The sequence below is a fragment of the Gopherus evgoodei genome, chromosome 7 (genome assembly GCF_007399415.2).
Source record: "Gopherus evgoodei ecotype Sinaloan lineage chromosome 7, rGopEvg1_v1.p, whole genome shotgun sequence".
Classification (NCBI taxonomy): Eukaryota; Metazoa; Chordata; order Testudines; family Testudinidae; genus Gopherus; species Gopherus evgoodei.
This window is the reverse complement of record NC_044328.1, coordinates 106169130-106190107: the sequence shown is the minus strand read 5'-3', so window position 1 is coordinate 106190107 and position 20978 is coordinate 106169130. Positions and strand designations below refer to the sequence as shown.

Sequence of the window (20978 nt, the reverse complement as noted above, 5' to 3'; positions counted from 1 at the left end):
CCAATGCCATCATGATCTCCCAATCGCCACATGCCATGCATCTAGGAACATCTCTGTCCATGTCCATCAGTATAGTAAATTGCACTATCGTCGTTTTCTCGCCTAGTTTTGCAGGTACTGAACATACTGCTGGATAACGCATGAGGTATTTACAATGGTCAAAACTGCAGCAGAGATCTGAGCGGTCTCCATGTTTGCCGTGCAATGGCGCCTGCATGGGTAATCCTTGAAAAAGGGCGCAATACGAGCTGTACGGTTCAAGATGGCTGATAAAAGGCAGTAAATGGTTGTCTTCTGTAGCTTCCACGGGAGCCCAGGACAGCTTCCGCCGCTTTCTCCAGATTGTCTCTGCGGCTCTGTTCACGATGGCCGAGAAACAGGAGGGCGTTGGTGTCTTCTGTAGCTTCCATGGAAGTCCAGGACTGACAAAATGGAAAAAGTGGCGAGAGCAGAGTTTGCGGTGGAAACATGAGCAGAGTTTGCAGCAGAATGTGAGAAACGGCAGGGCATCATTGCCTTCTGTAGCTTCCATGGGAGCCCAGGACCACCAACATGGAAAAAGTGGCGAAAGCAGAGTTAGTGGCAGAAGCTGTGCAGCTCTGTTCACGATGGCAGAGAAACAGCAGGGAATTGTTGCCTTCTGTAGCTTCCATAGGAGCCCAGAACAGACAATCTGGAGAAAGCAGTGGAAGCTGTGAGCCTCTGTTCATGATGGCCAAGAAACAGCGGGAAATGGTTAGATGAAAGAGTAGATAGATAGAGGAGAGAACATTCAAAGTGGATTCAAGGTACCAGGAGACAGGCGGTGCACCATGCTGCACCGTCTGCTGGCAGCATGGTGTCTGACGTAGCTTTCACAGAGGGAGGAGTGAGTGACGGAACACACCCAGAAAAACCTGCAAGAATGTTTTTGCCCCATCATGCACTGGGAGCTTAAGCCACAATTCCAATGGGCGGCAGAGACTGCAGGAATTGTGGGATAGCTACCACAGTGCAACGCTCCGCCATTTGATGCTAGCCTTGGTACTGTGGACGCACTCTGCCTAATTCACGCGCTTTTGTGGGGACACAACATCGAATGTATGAACTCGATTCTGAAAATTCGAATAAAATAACTTTGAATTAATTTCGTACTGTAGACGTACCCTCAGATTTGCGTGGTTTGTATTCGTGCTCTAAAAATACTGTAGCTATGTAGGCAGTGCTTTGAAGTTGGGGCTTGAGATCTGAAGCCCATCCTCTTCCCTAGGCTCAGCACCCAAGCTCCAGTCAGAGCACTCAAACCTTGAAAAACTTGTCTCTCTCACCAAAAGAAGCTGGTCAAATAAAAGATATTACCTCATCCACTTTGTAAGTTGGCTGATAGTTGCAGCTGAGTTAGAGACTCAACTCCCAAATGAAATAAAGAATCCCTTCATTGTACTAATCTGATTTCTCTCTTTTTTTTTGGGTGGGTGGGGGGGTGTTCCTATGGTTGTTCTCATCTAATTAACAGTAATTTTAGTTACCTAAAAAAGGAATAATTGATTTATTTGAATATGGAGAGATTGACCTGTAAATTGCTCAGATGATACATAGTGATTAGTTCAGTATCAACAACCTAAACAGAAGAGAATCTTAGCATGTTGTCATCCGATGTAGTGTAAGAACATCTGGTAAAATACTGCATAATTCAGGTAATCAAGTTCTCCAAGAGGAGTAATGCTGTTTGAAAACCTACGCTCTTGGGTAGTCATTCTGAAAGATGACTACACACATAAATTCACAAATCTTTCCCTTTGGTTCTGCCACTTCCGAGTACGTGCATGTGTGTTATCAGTATTGCAGTCAAGCTTTCAATCTGTCTGTAAGAAGGCTTTTTTTCTTTAGATAGTCCTAATTCTGTTATCTTCCACTAAGCAGCAGCAAATGCTATTTTTATTAAAATGATTACAATGACCTGCTGATAATGTCCACCAAAAAAAAAACCAAAAAAACAAACAAACACCACACTATCTATCTATCTTTTAGAGAACAGGAGTGTCCAGACCAGAGGTAGGCAACATTTGGCACGTGTACCGAAGGTGCCAGTTGGTTTTCAGTGGCACTCACACTGCCCGGGTCCTGGTCACCGGTCCAGGGGGCTCTGCATTTTAATTTAATTTTAAATGAACCTTCTTAAACATTTAAAAAAACCTTATTTACTTTACATGCAACAATAGTTTAGTTATGTATTATAGACTTATAGAAAGATTCTAAAAACAGTAAAATGTATTACTGGCACGCGAAACCTTAAATTAGAGTGAATAAATGAAGACTCGGCACATCACTTCTGAAACGCTGCCCAATCCTGGTCCAGACCATAGAAAAAAAAATTCTGTTTGATAAATGCGAAATACAACAATTCATTAAGCAAAAACTCAAGGCATTTTTAAAGTATGTTTTCTAAGCACTTTCACTTCTCCAAGAGTAAAGGAGCACACAGTACACAATACACATGAATCAGAAAACTTCAAGAAAAAAAAGTTTTCATTGTGAACAGTAGAGACGACTGCAATATTTGCTGAAAAAATGTGGGAGAACAGCATGCCACAGCAGTGGGAGTAATTCATATTTGTGAATTAAATAGAATATAAAGACTATCACATGTTGCCAAATATTTTAAAAAAGCTAGAACTGAAACATTGAAAACCTACATAAGCTTTATAAAAAGCTCTTCACTCAACCATTATTTGTCCTTTTATTTTTACTTTCAGAGCCATGTCACAGAGAGTGCACTGTTTTATGCTTTATTTGAAATTCTGATAACACTGCACCCATGTCACCAAATCTACACTTTGTTTATGAAAAAAAAAATCTTCCCTTCTCATCTAATGAAATCAACAAGCTAGTTTCTACATAGCTCTAAAACTATGCAATTCTGAAATAGGCAATAAGTCAGAAGCACATCATGCTGCATCATGAAACAACATGAAAGTATTAACCGGTAACAATATTTTATTTTTTTTAATAGGAAGGTCAGAGACAAACTACTGTGTTAATTACAATTCATGAAGTGGATATTTTTTTTAAAAAGTCATCTTGACTGTTGCCTCACAGACAGACAACCTATAGTACAATTTTTCAGGTGTTACTGAAGTTAAGACACAGCACAGGTATGCTGCAAGTCAATTAGATCATCATATTGTTGCAAAATGGCTTGTACATGTAGCACTGCTGCAGACGTGGTGGTGGCATAATATTCTGACTCTGTACAAAAAATTCTGGCAGTAGCTTCAATCCCAGTGATATCAGTAAAGAAATCTACTAGCAGTAATGAGGAGGTACAAATATCACGTAGGTAGCCAGCGCATGTCCCAGACCCAGATACAGTTGGTGGACCTTGACTTAAAGTCTATAAAGGGACCTGGAGTCCCAGTCCATGACTACTGTATATACCTACACTGCATGGTAAACCCCAGTCTGCAGGACCTGGGCTCGTAGACCTGGTGCTTCCAAGCCCATGCTTGAATGTCCACATCGCATTGTAAATCTGGGTTTAAAATTGCTGGACTCAGGTCTCAGGCATGCTAACATGTCCATACTAGACTATGGAGACTTCCGATTCCAGTCCGCAGCTTCAGCTACATCCATATGAAAAACAACCAGACTTGAACCCAAGTCAAGAAGAACTCAGGCTCTGACCCACCCTGCCAGCAGGGTCCTAGGACCCAAGTCCTGAGCATGGGTGCCAGGTTTGTATAATTTTTGGTGGTGCTCAGAACATCCATAGGACAGACTGGGACAACCGCCCCGGGCCGGTGGGACAAGGAGTGCTGGGACCAAGTCACTCGCTGCTGCCAGCGCCAGGCTCCCCGCAAACCCCACAGGCTACTCTGGACTCTGCATCCCCCTGAAGCGTGGGGCCCCCCCAAAGCACAGCATTCCCAAACATTGGTGGAGCCAGGCCCACGTTTCTAAATATTGATAGAGCACAGGCACTGTAGGCCCACAACTTGCCCGCTATGGTCCTGAGTGCTTGCTGACCTCAATCACACTGATCTGCGTGTGCATAGAAGGAGGGTTTGGACTCAAACTTGAGTCAGAGCCTGGGCTTAGTGTGCGGTGTAGATATACCCCTAGATGGGACAGCAATACTAGTAATCATAAACACATATGGTCACTACACTGGGCATTAAACCCCTATTGTATTCAATGTTTAGCATAATTTCTCAGTCACAATTATAAAAGTACACCGGTATAAGGATCACTCACTATTAATTAAAAACTTGCCTCTACATGAAAAGTGGTATGCTGTATAAGAGTCCAATGGATTACTGAAGTCTCCACTCTGCTTTAGTACATGAATAAACACACAACAGAATAACAAAGTCAATAATACAAAGTTAAATCTTGCAAAGTATTTAAAGTTTTTGCTCCCAATTGTTACAGCAGCATTATAAAAATTGCTTTTAAACATCAGCTAGCAAGTTAAAACATGAGTTACGACATTACCAACAAGATCTAATCTCTGAAACTGTTTTGTATGGTGAAGGCTATTATAAAGTAAGATTCATAAACCCTTGAACAGATGTAGTTTTGAAAGATACAGAAAAGTAGTGAAGATTTCATATTGCAGGTCTTTGTAAACACAACACTGCAGTCACAAAGAAAAAGGGGTATGCAGGTGTAGTTGCCAAAAATACAAGTTTTAGATTTCAAAAACAGGAGTTGTCATTAGGGTCAATAGCAGAGAGGCAGAATACTACTTTAGTATTAACATACAGCCTAAGCCTGTACTACCCTGCCCACCTTCTTCCCATTTTGTAATAGATGGAAATGGAAATGCTTGCTCCTAGTTATGTGCCGTACAGGAAGTCATATATAGGACTTCCTGCTTTTTAGGTACAGCAACTGAGAGGGCGACCACTGAGCTGCAGCTGGCAGGCAGAAGGCTGGAAAAGGAACATCTGTAGGAATCAGCAGCTGCCTGTGGGGAGAAGTCTCAACCAGGAAGAGCGTGAAACCCTGAAGGCAAGCCTGTAAGGGCTGCAAAGCCTGGAAGACAAGAGTGGGATAAGACCCGAAGGAGCTATGAGGCATCTGCGTTGTGTTGAACTTTGACAATAACAAAGTTGTGAAAAAAGGTGGAGCAGTAGCTTTGGGGCATGGTTTTACTGTCCCTGGCCAGCAGGTCAGCTCATCAGCCTAAGTCACTTTGTTCCATAAAATAATTATTTCACTTTGGAAGCACAAATAATTCTCTGAATAAAGTGACTTTCATTCTGAATTCGAGTGTCCAAATATAGCACTATTCTGAGACAGCTATTGAGGAATAACTAGCTATTTTGATCTATTTCCTTGTGTAGACAAGCCCATGCACACAGTCAACAGGGCAGAAAAGTAAGGGAACTGAAGCCAAGAGCTAGGAAAAAGAGAGAGTCTAGTTCAAGAGACGTCTGACAGTATTTCCCAAATGCACCCAGATTACAGTTTAGATGAATTCTGGATACCTTGATGCATTTCAAGGGCCTGTTACTGGAAATACACTGCTTCAGGGTCCTTTCACACTTACTCTAGGGAAAGAGCACGTAAACATTTCAGATGAACGCAGATACTAAGGTGTGTTAAAAGTAAGACAGCTTGAAGTACTTACACCATTCCTGGGTTTGGAGACAACAACCTGGATTTAATTTATAAGATAACCAGTACCCTGTGCATTAGGTGGATATTTTATGTTCTTGTTGGACTATAATATTCAGAAAGCAGGCAGGCAAACACATTCTGCACTAACAAAAACTTCCAAGTGATAGTCCATTAGTAGAGCTGGCCCTAAGTGGAGCATATTACAGTTGACTAGCCCCATAGAAACATACGGATAAAACAAGTCCACCAATTTGTGACAATAGATATTAATGACAAAATTCTGCTCTTACATATAAATGTAGACTTCCCATTGAAATCAGTGAAAATTTTGCATATACATCCAAGAGCAGAATTCAAGTTTTGAGAGAAAGCTGTTGGTTAATGCGTCAGTGCATACATTTTGTTCAGGTACAAACTACGGACTTTTCCACTTTCATCAATGAGCAGCACCTCTTCCATTTTCCTTTTTGTGTCCAAATTTGGAAGTCAGCGGGTATCGGTATACCATACAGATATTTTTACGAGTTCCAATCAACTGTCTGGAAGATAATTTAATTGAAAGTTAGGATGAATATATGAGCAAAGACCGTAGGAAGAAGTGTGCCTTCAAATGTTCAGTAATATCGGTAACACAGAACATGGGTTTCTATGTCACATGCACTATAAATTCTGTACCATTACATTTAATAGTCAGTAGAAACACAGGTCTACTACGTCTCCCTTTCATAAAGCACTAAGATCCCTACTCACATTCTAAACAGCTGACTTAGGGTCAGATAGAATTTGTATTTCTGTGAAATGCCCTGCTCAACCATTACTGTGTCTGTATCTAATGTCAACTTGCTACCCTCACATTTAAGTTTCTTCTGTTGCTTCAGAGATTGTGAAGGTCTCTCTCTCTTTTTGGTGTAGATGTGTATTCCTGGCTTTTGTGCCCTCTCTCTAGCATGTGTAGTCTAGGAAAAAATGTTCAAATGAAGAGGAAGACAAAAAAAAAATCAGTTTCCCCTTGAATATTTAAAAAGGAAGTAGTGGTTGAGAGCCATCAAGCGAAAGTACTCCATTATTTCCACTCTTACAGAACTTGATCATTTGATGTTTCATTTTCTTCCATCAAGTAAATTTTAGCAGAAACTAGGGCTATAAATAGTGTTTAAAAAAGTTAATTCGTTAAATGATGAAAATGATATTGCTTAACTGGGTTAACTTCCAGGGCTGTTCCTGCCAGGCAAACAGCTATAGGCCTAAAGTCCTATATCCTTGGAAAAAGCATACAAAGCAATGGCAACACAAGCTTCTCTACGCTGCCCTACTAGAATGTCCGAGTCTGCACTGGTTGAATCTTTTAGCGCTTAGGGTGATTCTGTCTCCATTTTCATTCAATGTTAGACCTCTCTGACAAGACTAGCGAAGAAGTCAGTTGTGGTGGTGAGTTGCAATGTGGACATATGACTTCTAAAAAAATCGATGGACACCGTAACTAAGCTTTTAATGAATAAACAACCTGAAAAGTTACAAAAATGAAAGATCCTCAAGTCACACTGTATATTCTAGAGCTTAATAATATACAAATACCAAAACTATTTATCCTCAAAGCCATTTCACATTTAAGTGAGAAAAATTCCTACAACTTTAGTAAGAGTTAATGAAAGAGCTCTATGAAATGACATTTTAAATTTATCGCTAGTTAGAGATGTCTACCACGGTCAGTGATTTTTCAAAAAGTTATGTTGTCTACACAACAGGCTTTCATAACCAAATACTATTCTTCTCACATTTCAAAAAATAAACTTAGCATTGCACTTTGCATATGCTAGTTCGATCATTCAGTTTCAACAAAAGAGATTTAAAATACTTTACTGATATGTAGTGTTTAATAAGGTACACTTTACTGAAGCATTATCAGATTCATTTGCATAATGTCTGTACAGAAATTTCAAGTGGCTTAAATGCCAAGTGAGATTTTAAGAACTTTTCACTGGTTTCCATTCACAGTTCACCTTACATTATGTAGATAATTAGATCTTAAATACTGAACAGAAATGATTTTACAGTAAAATTGAGGATATACAATTCAGATACCAACATAAAGAATCCATCCCAAGAATCCATATGGTGGGAAAAAGCCTAATGTCAACAGCATTTCTAGTTGCCTTTCCAAAGAGCTTATTTTCTCTCCATTTGAAAATAACTGTAGTTTGAAATAAAAAAAGTCAGTTACTTTCATAAGGATTCTAAGGCCTGCTCTACAGGAGAAAATTAAGTTGTCTTAATGATGAAAAATCCATACCCCTGAGCAGCATAATTAAGCTGACCTAACCCCTGCTGTAGACAGCGGTATGTCAACAGAATAATTCTTCTATCAACCTAGCTACTGCCTCTCACGGAGGTGTATTACCTATACCCATGGGAGAATCTTTCCCATTGGCATAGGTAGTGTCTACACTGAAGCGTTACAGCAGCTTAAGTAGTAGCAGGTTGTTTTACAAAAATGCAGTTGACTGACTCTCTCTTACAGTTAAGATATTCAGAACAGATCTATGATTCTATGATAGTAGCATATTCTGTCTAGTCATCTCAGCTTGTATTATGAAGAAATGCAAGTCAGTATCAGGAAGTAAACAAGTCACAATTCAAATTTGCCTTAAGAGAAAACATGAGACTTTTGTCTTTATAGATCTTTTCTGTTCTTTGAAGGAGTTTCAAATAAGATAACCAATCACAGTAACACTATATTTGAAGAGTGCTTTTTGGATATTACTGCTTTCCAAAAAGGATGCATAATTTTTAGCAACCATTATGTCTTTGGGAAATTACCTTAGCAAGATGATGAGCAGCATCTATTTCTATCCTATTTTAATTCCAGAAGAGAACATATGTTGAGCCCCAGTAGTTTTGAAAGTTCAAGACAAGGTTGCGTATTTAACATTTCTATTAAGTAGCACCCAGAGTCTTCACAATGAGGATTGGAGCTCCTATTCTACATTCTCTATAAAGACTGACAAAGACACAGTCCCTGCCCCAAGGAGCTTACATTATCAGACAAACACCACATAAAAACTAGAGGAGGGATAAAATTGGATATACATATTCTTTTTAAAAATTACAAATCAATATTTTTAAGTAGAGGTACAGTATAACCTCAAAGTTATGAATACCAGAGTTTCAAACTGACCAGTCAACCACACAACTTGTAGAGGAAAGCTCCACACTCTCTTGCAGGTGGCTATTCATCCAGGTGAGTATTAGAGAGCTTTGGGGAATGGAAAAAGAGACTGATCAACACAAAAAGCCACCTACTGCAGGTTAGAAAATGTAGGAATAAAGTGAGAATTGCTAAAAGTGACGCTGAATGAGCTCTTGCCAAGGAAACTAAAATAAATTACAAGGTTTTTTTAGTTATATAAGTAAAAAGAGAATAAGGAAGGATGAGGCTGGGACCCTATTCAGTGGATGTGATGGAGGTTAAAGATAGTATAGGTACAACCCAAAAATTAAATGAATACTTTGCTCTGGTTTTCACTAAGGATGATCATATGGAACATAGGCATGAAGGCAGGACAGCTGATGGAAACAAGTACATAGAAATGGAAACTAACACATCTGAGGTGGAATGAAAGCTTAAAGAGCTCAAATCGGGGATGTTGGGGAGAGAAGGGAAGGACCAGATAACTTCCATCCCAGAATACTGAAAGAACTGGCACATGAGATTTCTAGTCCAGTAGCAAGGATTTTTAATACATCTATTTATTCAGAGGTAGCAGCATATTGCTGGAGAAACAACTCATGTTGTATATTTAAGAAAGGCGGGAGGGAAATGATCTGGGCAATTACAGTCCTATTAGTTTGACCTCAGTAGCATGCAAGGCTTTAAAACAAATTGTGAAGGAAAGAATATGTCCATGATTTTAAACAAACAGTAAAGGGGATCTAATGCAACACTGATTTGCCAAGGGAGATCATGCCGAACAAACCTGATTTCCTTCTTTGATAAAACAACCAATTTTCAGATAAGGGTAATGAAGTGCAGTAGAACCTCAGAGTTATGAATACCAGAGTTATGAACTGACCAGTCAACCACACACCTCATTTGGAACCGGAAGTACACAATCAGGCAGCTGCAGAGACTTAAGAAACCCAAAACAAAATACAGTACAGTACTGTGTTAAATCTAACTTACTAAAAAAAAAAAAAAAAAAAGAAAACAGAATTTCTCTTCTGCATAGTAAAGTTTCAAAGCTATAGTAAGTCAATATTCAGTCGTAAACTTTTGAAAGAACAACCGTAATATTTTGTTCAGAGTTACAAACATTTCAAAGTTACAAACAACCTCCATTCCCAAGGTGTTCATAATTCAGAGGTTCTATTGTAGGTCTAACATACTTGGACTCAGTAAAACATTTCACATGGTACCACATGGGAAATTATCAGTTAAATTAGCACAAGAATGATACTGTGGATAAAGAACTACCCAAAGGGGAGAAGGCAATGAGTTGTGCTGACAAGTGAACTATCAGACTGGAGGAAAGTTACTAGGGGAGTTCTTCAACAACTAGTCTGAGGACCAATTTTATTCAATATTTTCATTAATGACCATGGCATACAGAGTAGAAATATGCTAATAAAATTTGCTGATGATAGAAAGCTGGAAGGCCTCATCAATACAGAGGAGGAGGAGCAGAAAATTATAAAGGAAGATCTGGATGACCTTGAAGACTGGACTAACAGAAATAGGATGAAATTGATAGTACAAAAGTGAAAAGTCTAATAATAAGAAATTTCATCTACAAGCTGGGGGCTCATCAGTTGGAAATGACAAAGGAGAAAACAGACCTGGGTGTGTTGCTTGATCACTATACAACTGTGAGCCACCAATGTGATTCAGCTGTGAATAACACCAGTGTGATCCTAGGATGCATCAGGTGAGACTGAGGAATATTTATGCCATTGTACAAAGCAGTGGTAAAATCTCATTTGGAATACTGTGTACAATTCTCTTCATCTGTGTTCAGAAAGATGAAACGAAACTGGAACAGGCACAAAAAAGGAGCTAGCAAGATGATCAGGGGAATGGAGAGACTATAGTATGAGAGGAAACTAGAAGAGCTTCACTTGTTTAACCTAACAACAAGATGACAGAAGGGGATATGATTGCTTTCTATAAATACAGCAGGGCAATAAACACAAGGAGGGTGAAAAAGCTATTTAAGCTAAAGGACAACGTTGACAAGAACAAATGCATATAAACTAGGCATGAACAAATTCAGGCTGGAAATCACAAGGAAGTTTCTGCTAGAGACAGAGAGCTGGACAAATTTATTAATGTGATTGTACAACAGAGGTGCTTATGATAGTAGGTGGGAGGGTGCAACAGCTCTGAAGCTCATTTCAGCTTTGTGTCTTGTGTTCAGAAAGGGATTTCCAAGTACTCACCCACACTGCTGGCCCATGAACCACTGCTTAACAGTCAGCGTTATAAGGGATTTATCAATACGAAATGTTCATGAGTTAACATCTTCAAAAATCTGGAGTATCTTTACTAGTTTTTTTCCCCAACAAGACCACGATATTTGCTCCCAGCTGCAATAAAACACAACTCAAACACTAAATATCTCAAATACCTGGTTCTTAAAGACTGTCTGCGTAAATATTGAAGTTTTAAAATGTAAAATGAGTCACGTATACTACAAAAAATTGTTGACATTTAGAAAACTTGCCTTACAAATAATCTAAATGCCACCCCCACTTTTTGTTTCCAGGCTGCATTTTCCTCAAAACACCTGGAAGTAACAGCAAAACTTAGCAGAACAGAGAATAGCATTGCTAGGAGCAGTTGTGACTGATATCTAGTGCATTTGGGGAAGAAAAAAAAAAAAACCAAACCCCTCCCCCCCCACACCTGGAATGCAGTTCAGTAGGCTATCACAGCTAACATCTGCAAAACAAAGAAAAGCAAAAAGCTGAACTGAAGAAAGCCTGTGAGAAGTGCTACTGAAGTGTGTCTCACAAAATTTCAATAAGTGGTTATTATAAACAAGTATGAGGTCCAGAAGCTCGATCTTACAAAACCAGGAGATCTGCCTGGTGCCCCAGTTGATTTTTTTTTAACAGCACCCTGTATAAAATGTTTGGATTAGCTAAATAGACACCAAGAGTATATCTACAGTGCAATCAAAAACCTGCGGCGGGCCTGTGCGAGCCAACTCAGACTCATAGGGCTCAGGCTGCAGGATTGTTCCATTGTAATGTAGACTTCTGGAGTTGAGCTGGGACCTGGGCTCTACGATCCTGCAAGGTGGGAGGGTCCCAGAGCTCAGGCCCAGCCCAAGCCCAGAAGCCTATACTCCAATGAGACTGCCCCACAGCTTGAGCCCTGCAAGCCCAAGTTGGCTGGCACAGGCCAGCTGCGGTGCCTAGTTGCAATACAGACGTACCCTAAGTGATTCTGCAGCCCTTTGAAAGCCCACTCACAGAATATATGCACAAAATTGACATTACCTGCAGAAAATCTAGTTTAGTGTCTAATGCAGTTGAACAGTCACTGCATTACCATTACTTGTTTATCATTCCTACAGGGTCACCTGTTTACCAGAGTTGCTGAACATGCACTGCTGGAAACATTTTTAGATAGTAAGCTCCTCCACTGTAAACAGAAAGAGCTGCATAAGTGAAAGGAGCTGTCAGCAAGGAACAGTCAGCCTCATCTCATTTTCCCTACCCTAAGACTGGTGACTGAGATGCTGTGGGTGAAAAGCAATGTGTGTGGGCATCTTCTGCCCAGTGAGAATGGGCTGAAATTCCTGCAAATGAACATCCACCTGTAGTGTTTGTAATCCCAATATAAACAACAATCCGAAGACCACATGTTAACCAGGAAGTATAAAAGTGATTTGAAACCAAAATGACAACTTTTTTTCATAGGTTATATTTACAGAAACCCAGAGTTAACTGCAAACATAGTGAAACAAGCCTATTTTTAACTATTCGGTTTTAATACTCTGAAATGTTATTGTACTACAATCAGTTTTTTTAATTATATGTATACTACTCATTATAGTCAATTGCACGGGATAGAGTTTTTTCTTTCCTTTTTCACAGCATTAACTAAAGCCATTTTTGAAGCTTTGAATATTCAGCAGACACATTGAAAGAGCTCTCTCATTCAGCAAGATCCTTTTTCATACAGGGTGATATATACTCAACATAGTATTCCAATTGCTTTATATAATGATATTATAATATTTTTATATTCTTCTTCATTCCTTAGGTATCCTGACATAGTTTGCTATTTTTTAAGCCTCAGCTCCCACTAGACAGAGATTTTCACTCATCTGTCCACAGTGATGCCCAGATCCTTTACTGGAGTGGATACTGTTTATTATTAGTTCTCATTTTTCCCCATAGATTTTTAAGACCAGGTCATCTAGCATGATCTCCTTTACAAACATTAAAACTTAACCTATCATCAGAGTACCCATTCATTTAGCTTGGTTAGGTCCCTCTGAAGCTCTTCCTAGGCTTCTCTGGACTTGACTAACATAATAATTGACATTTGCAAACTTTGTAACCTTACTACTCAACCCCTTGTCCAGACTGTACATGCATTAACCACCACCTGTCCTAGTACTGAACTCCATGGCAACCCACTTCAGTTTCTGCATTCATGAAAAATTGACACCCCCCCCCATCTCTTGTATTTTGTATTTGTATTTTGATTCATGACAATACTTTGTCTCTCACCCTATGGCTACTTAGTTCCTTTAAAAGCCTCTGGTGAAAGGACCTTTCTGAAAGCCTAAGTATCTGAAGGGAAGTTCAGGGTTCCACCAAGGACTCTAAATTGGAAGTGTTCCAACATTTCAGCCAGGAGGAAGTCACACTCAGAGTTCTACAGTATTTGAAGTTGCAATTTTTCAAGGCAAAAGTAGTTCACGGCTTGAGACAGTATTAAAAGTAAACAGATTTTTAAAAAAGTTTTTACATGTGAATAGTTTATATATTATGGATATGTTTTAGGAGTGGAAGTAAAGGGACGCTGAACAATTATTTTATTAAGAATTTCATAGACTTAGCACACCTTTTTCCTCTCTCACCCTAATTCAGACCTCCTTTTATACCAGCCCTAGATTTGGGACAAACTGCCACTTCCCATGTGTTAAGTAACCCATCCTCTCTTTCCAAGCCCTCCTTAAAGTGATGACTCAATCTGTAATATTTAAAAAATAAGTTAAAAGTAGTTTCAGGTAGTACTTGCTCCCAAAAGCTTAAGACCAGTTTTTATGATTTAACAACTTTATGTTTCTCTTTCCTCTCTACTGTTGAGTGAAACCGCACAACCAAAGCAGGGTATTACTGTCTACCCAAGGAAAACAGTAAAACTGGCTATTCTTAGAGTGCTGCCAAATACAAAGGAAACTTTCTAAGATTTTTTTCCATCCCCTTTTTGTTACAGTGATCTTCATTGCAACTTCTAACAGCGATTTTTTTTCAGACAGAAGGGCAGATTTTAGTTACATGTGGCCCTTTAAACCAGAGGTTCTCATCACGAGGTTATTACATTTTAGGTGGGCAGCGAGGGGTCCGTAAGCTGTCAGCCTCCACCCCAAATCCTGCTTTGCCTCCTGTGTTTATAATGGTGTTAACTATATTTTAAAGTGTTTTTAATTTATAAGGGGGGGGTCGTCGCCCTCAGAGACTTGCTATGTGAAAGGGGTCACCAGTACAGAAGTTTGAAAACCACTGCTTTAAACCCTATTTAATCCCTATTTTCACTTGGCTTTCTATTACTGATTTCCCTCAAAACCTGTCCCCACTTTCACACACCATTTTTTTTTCAAACTGTTAATACTATTTTAGTCTTTCATAGCTGCCAGCCCAAAGAAGCTTACATCTTTTTCACACATATGTAAAGCACACTATACAAAGTATGGTACTGAAATCTTTCAACAAAAAGTTCCATGACATTTTTAAACAGTGATTTAGTGTAGCACATGTAGCAGCCCCAAACCAGTATGGCATCCAGTCATTCTCAAATAAGTTTTGTATCCAGGATGGATAAAAATAAGTTTTCTTTAAAAAAATAAAATAAAAATAAAATAAATAAACCATATGTAAATTACTTTGAAATTGAAATTTTAAATTAAAGCCTAAACACTATAATCTATTAAAATTATTTAAATTATTTAAATAACAAAATATGCAAGCAGTATGTTTGCCACCAAGTTTCAAAAGAAAGTCAAGCCATTGACTAAGCACTTGGAATCAGAGCTTGCTCAAGCACTAAACCAGCAAGTAGCCTCTTCCGCAAGTACAGAGAGCCCAAACTGAGAAACCAATTAGAATTGAAAAAGCAGAAAAGCTTGTTTTTTAATTCCAATCTATGAATAAAAACGAGGTGGGAGGATGAGTTCGTCCTGTACCGTTCACTTTTTTTTTTTTTACCGTTCACTTTTTATATATATATATATAAACACATCTTAATAAAATCCTGAAGGACACGGTGACATCAATTCACTGACTACAAATGGTTTTTAAAAGTTAAATCAGTTTTAAATGTAAAACATGTTTTGATAAACTTTTTTCTTGTATTCAGAACATAAGGTCATTTTCTAATAAAAGAATTAAATGCTGTTTTTTGTACACTTCTCACTGAATTCCAATTTCCATCCAAAGAGAGTTGACACAAACTACAAGTAAAAAATTCTTCTTATTTAGAAAATGGTGAATGATGCATGTCTAACATAACTAAAAATCTGAATAAATGTATACTGAGATATATAATTACTTAAATAAATGTAAATAAATATAATTTAGACTCCTGGTTACCAAAAAGCACCAAATTTACTGTGAAGACTATATTTACTTGCACATCAATATGTTTTACTGGTTACAAATTGATGAAAATCAACTTTTAAAAAAAGAAAAAGAAAAGCAAAGTAACTAAAAAGCACAAATGAAAAATATAATTAAAACTGATTGTCGAAATTATGGTTTCCTGTTTAAAAAAAATCAGTCTAGTTTCCTGATACCTCAAATCATTATGCCACTTGCGATGCACTTCTATGAAAATTTCTCCCCATTATAAAATATTTTTTAAGTTGCTGCCTAAACTGTCACAAAAGGTCGACTTAATAAGGTGTTCTATTCCATCTACAAGCTTCTGAGAAATGATTACAGTATTACGTTAATCAGTAGGACAAAGACATTAGATCATTGGTAGGCTAATGACATTCCTGGGTAAGAGTGGTTATTATAATGGCTGGCTCTGCTAACCATTCGTTATTTCAGCGTTTGTGTGCAAACGTTACTAGCATGTTTAATTATTGTGTTTTTTGTTTGCATTCTGCAAGCACTGCAGGTTTTGTAAGAGTAAGGAATTATAAGCAATATAGCTGAATATTTTTGTGACTGATCATAAAGGAAAATTCAAGGGCCATATGTATCTGTCTTCCAGCTGACTTTTCACTACGTTTGTATTTATTGTTGCATGAATCCTTGGGACTAGAACCCAAGTCTGCAGAGTTTAGGATAGCTGATGTTATCACATCGTCACTTAGAGGCCGTACAAAGCCACATCCAAGGAGCATGGTAGAGACTAGACACCGTAGGAAGTGTTGCCCAAAAGGTCCAGAATGACAGCATCCTGCAGCCTTCTGATTGGCCCATGCTCACTATTTGACCCTGGATGGTGTCCCAGAATGTTGTCTAAACAACTACGCAGTAGGCCAGAAGTTTAACTCCAGAGTTCAGCTCACTTTCTATTCTCCAGTCTCCAACTCCAGCCTGATGCTGATCCTGACTCTTGCCTGTCCTTCCCAGCTCTAGCAATTACTGCAACCCCTGTTCATTGATTACGACCACATGACTGTCCATGATTTGGGGACACCAGCCCAGTCATAACTGCTAGACCAGATTGTAAGGGACTCAGGTGTAGGCAATCATATTGTGATATCATTAAAACTACATTCTCTTACAGAGCATTTCTCTTCTCCCCCACCCTCAAAAAAAACATCTTAACTAGTTGCAATTTATTGCTCATATAGGAATCCAAGCAGACCCTGAGACTGAAATCCTCCATTCAGCCATATACCGGTATACAATTCAAGGTGCCCCATGTTGTTACACCAGCATGCTTCAACCCTGTTTCAGAAGAGGACCACCTTCAAGAAAGAAAATGTAGTGGATTCTCCATTCATTCCTGGGTATCTGCCAAAACTACCAATGAAATCACCAGTTACGGTGATGGGTTTATTATGTGGACATCTGTCCAGAAGTACTTAACCAAGGCCAACTCCTCGTATGTTATAGGCCCATCCACCATCAAATGCCTACATCTTTTATTCACTACCAATCTGGGCAAATCCAGACCTGTAACTTAAAAATGAAAGTTTAAGTAAACCATTACAAATCCAGAGTCATGCAAAGAAAATAAAGCAAATTTAAAAACTCATTTATTTGATTTCTGTTAGTGAGTCTAAAACTAACTACTCTTGATTAAAAATAATTCAGTTGCCTATGTCGTAAGCTCTGCCATCAATTTAGTTGATTTGCCCAACATCAAAGTCACCCTTTGCATCAGTTTAACTATCTGTAAAAACATTCACTGACCTTACAAGGTTGTTGTGAGGCTTAATTATATTTGCAAAGCACTGAGAAAGGATGGAAGGCATTATATGCCAAAAATGTATGTCAGAAATGCTAGACTAGATTGGAACAAACATTTTAGGTGACTGAGTCCAATCCACTATGTCAAACAGGAAAGACCACATATATAATCTCAAATTGAAAACATTAAGTTTTATAGACTGATGTTATGATCCAAAATGGCTATTTCCAATGTGACAAGTATCTCATATACTGCATTATGCAGAATATAAAAAAAATCCAGTAAAATATTAATTCACATAAATAGTAGTTCATGATAATTATGTGTAAGCAACTTCAAAGTCATGACACAACCCAGCCTTAAGAAATTAAACTCTTTACTTGTCCCATCATGTCTAAGTATTGAATAACATATGGTAATTATCAGAAGATTTAAGAACTCTTACTGTACCATGTTGTTTCTTATGCTGGGTCACACTTTTAAACAGTTGGTTACATGACTATTCTATTACAATGAACTGAATTATTGAAAAGTACTTCATAGAAGGACATATACAATAAGAGAAGCATCAGAGTACAAAACTGAATAGTAAATAAGGAAGCACTAGGCCAGGAAATTTTTAATACTCATTTTTAAAGCATGTTGCTTTTTGAGTGATCGACACTTGTGAACAAAGCACAGCTTTTGCTGTTATTTAGCAATTGAAATTTAACATGACAGCTTAAAATAGCTTTGTTTAACCCAGGTCAGTCCCTAGTGGACAAAACAAGTATAACAAAGCTCCTAAACTTCATTTTATGACAGCCGTGATCCTTATTTAATATATAATAATATATGGAGATATACCCATCTCATAGAACTGGAAGGGACCTTGAAAGGTCATCAAGTCCAGCCCCCTGCCTTCACTAGCAGGACCAAGTACTGATTTTTGCCCCAGATCCCAAAGTGGCCCCCTCAAAGATTGAACTCACAAACCTGGGTCTAGCAGGCCAATGCTCAAACCACTGAGCTATCCCTCCCCCACAAGGTCATTGAGTCTCGCCCCCTGCCTTTTTTAGAAGGCCAGGCCCAGGTTAAGATAACACACTGCATATTTTAACTCCATCTCACTAGCAATGAGAGCAGATTTAACAGGCTATTAATTATAATCACTGCAGGTAATGTTATGCTGATAGCACATAAAAGTTAATACTAAAATATTTTGTCCAACCTTCAAAAGTGCAAGTACATAGAATACCACACAAAAGAGATTTTAGTCATTTATAATGCTTTGTTTTTGGGACAGTTGCTCAAAATGACATGTTCTACCACTAAAATTGTGAGCCTTTTACCTAATGTAAAATACATTGTACATATGAGAGATTAGACATTTGTTTATATCAATGAACTATGCTTTAGGAAAAGCAACAATTCTCTTAGAGAAGTGCTACCTAAATTTAAAGTAACAAGTTTCCAAAATAAGTATTTGCTTACCATAACTTTTTCAAGTTTTATACTTCAGTTTTTGTATTACATAGAATAAGACTTCTGACATCATACTTTTGCAGGAATGAACAAGGGAAATCTTCAGGATCCACCAGTTCCCTCTGCTAACAATTTTGTTTTTATAATGTTTAATAAATCCTGTTCTCAAGCTTTTCCTTTACCAGGGCTTTATCAATTTAACTGAAAATCAGAATTCCTGATAACAACATATACCTTACTTGCTTCAAATGTGACCATACTGACTATTTAGAGGGAAACTTCAAGCCAGTTGCAATTTACAGGAATTTGCAGAAACCCAACCGTTGATTAAAATAATTTAGCATTTGATTAATTATTCTCTCCCTTACAAACACAAATGGACTTACCTTGCCTGTCTTGTGGTCAAACCAGACAAGAGCATGGTTCCTGGACAGCACCTTACAGTCAAAAGTAGCATTATTTTGAGCTGGCCGGCAGCGAGCCACCGAACGGCCGATTTTGACAGGCTCGTCCAGGTAGACATGGCGCTCCTGAAATGGGTGAGAGTTCGGGCGGCAAGTGAAGATAGCCAAGGCTGAAGGCATCGAGGACAGATTGGGGATGTCACGCCAAACAGGGACGAAGAGAAACTCTTCCTGATCCAGACTGCCTTCCACAAAATTTTATCCCAAATCTCCCCAGCAATTTTACATCAAAGCAGGACAAATGTTACCTGTACATGCCTAACAACTCATTGTTGCAGTGTGTAAACTGATCCTGGCAATAATCCAGTGAAAAAGCCCCATCATGTCCTTTAACAGTATCAGCGGCACCCTGAAAAAAATCTAGAATGTGCAACTTTCAATCCATGCTCATCAGGAAGAACAGGAACAAACATCTGACTTTGCAGATGAGAAGCAAGAAGAAGAAGGTGGAGATGTCTTTAAATCCAAGTAGATGAGTCACACACAAATACTTGTGTTGGGGATTTAGACTGCCTTCTTTTTTTTTTATTCCGTAAACAGCACTTACCAAAATATTGACCAATGCAGCATGAAAGCAAGGAAAGATTTAGGGGGCTGGGGTCAAGGGATAAAAAAGGTTTAGCGTCTAACCAGCCTCAGAACCCAGATCAAGAGTTGGAGAATGCGTATGAAGCATTCGCTCCACAAAAGACAGTCCGTTCAGTTGATCCACATGACAGTCCACATTTCATCTTCTTCAGACAGTAAGATAAAGTAGGATGGGTGGTCCTCGACTAGAGGTAGCAAAGCTACACTGTTCTCTTCCCCTACACCAGAAAAAAACTGACCCGAGGCTAGAGTTTCAATCGGTCACTCAGGTAAGGAATTTGATAAAGGGTAGAGAAGGGCTTCAAATTGTTCTCCACCCGGGGAGAAACAGAGGAAGGGTCTTGCAGGACCAACTGAAGGGGCGAGGGCCTCCTCAACTCTGAGGAGAGGTGGCAGACAGGGGGTTTGCAGGAGCTCACGAAGGTTGGACTGACAGGAGGAGGAATCGCCCCTCAGATGGGGGGGATGTCTCAGTGAGGAGGGCTGCCTTAGGAGGGCAGGGGTGTCTCTGACGGGGGCTAGCTACAGTAAGTCAGGTCTCCCGCCGCCCGGCCAAAGGGGGAGGGATCTATTCCGCTCAGGGTCTCCGCAGGTGGCTGCGCATCGGGATGCCGTTTGTCGCTCTCTCCTGAGGAGCAGGGTCTCCGCTGGCCCAGCGGGGCTGGCCCTGCTCCGGCTACGGGAGAGGCCTGGAGGCCGGGCCCGGATGCCTCCCGCTCAGTGTCGTTCTGAGGCGGCCGCCGACAACGAAAACTTTCTTCTGACCTGCAAAACCAAAACAAACCCGATCAGGCTGAGCCCCAGCCTGGCGGCCCCCGGCCCCGGCCCGGGACTCCCCTGCCCAGCGACCGGCAGAGGAGCAAGCGAGCGCCCCTCTCCCTCCCTTCTTACCTTCCCAGCGCCAGCCGCCATAGTGACTGGAAACCTACCCGGTGTAGTAGCAGCAGCAGCAGCAGCGCTGCCGGGGAGAGGAAGGAGGGGGCTGGCACCCGGGAGAGGGAGGAGCCGCTCTGAACTGGGCCTGACCGAAGGATCAGCCAGCGACCGCCTACCCTCTCCTGCGCAGGCGTCGATCTCGCTCGCACAGCAGTGCGCAGATGTGGAGCGCGCGCACCTGCGTGCTATGTACAATGAAGCCTCGGCGGAACTTTGCTCCCCAGCCCTGACCCTGATGTCTCCTGTGGGCTCCGCTTCCGGGTTGGAGAGAGAGAAGCGAGGGGAAGCGGGACGGCGCGTGGAGGGTGGGGCGTGGG

General features: G+C 39.8%; 1 protein-coding gene across 13 annotated transcripts in view; it reads right to left on the bottom strand.

The window, feature by feature from the left end:
• SLMAP (sarcolemma associated protein) overlaps positions 1-20942 on the bottom strand; it is a 179887-nt gene extending 158945 nt beyond the window's left edge. For 6 of the 13 annotated variants that reach the window (XM_030571345.1, XM_030571351.1, XM_030571349.1 and 3 more), the window contains exons 1-2: positions 20617-20940; positions 19060-20490 (exon numbers count right to left, since the gene is read on the bottom strand). In XM_030571345.1, coding sequence (XP_030427205.1) covers positions 19060-19257 — 198 coding nt within the window. In that variant the 5' untranslated portion in view covers positions 19258-20490; positions 20617-20940. Of the gene's footprint in view, positions 1-19059; positions 20491-20616 lie in introns of all 13 variants that reach the window. The other 7 variants (XM_030571356.1, XM_030571360.1, XM_030571350.1 and 4 more) reach the window with 4 other exon arrangements.
• Positions 20943-20978: the final 36 nt, after the last annotated feature.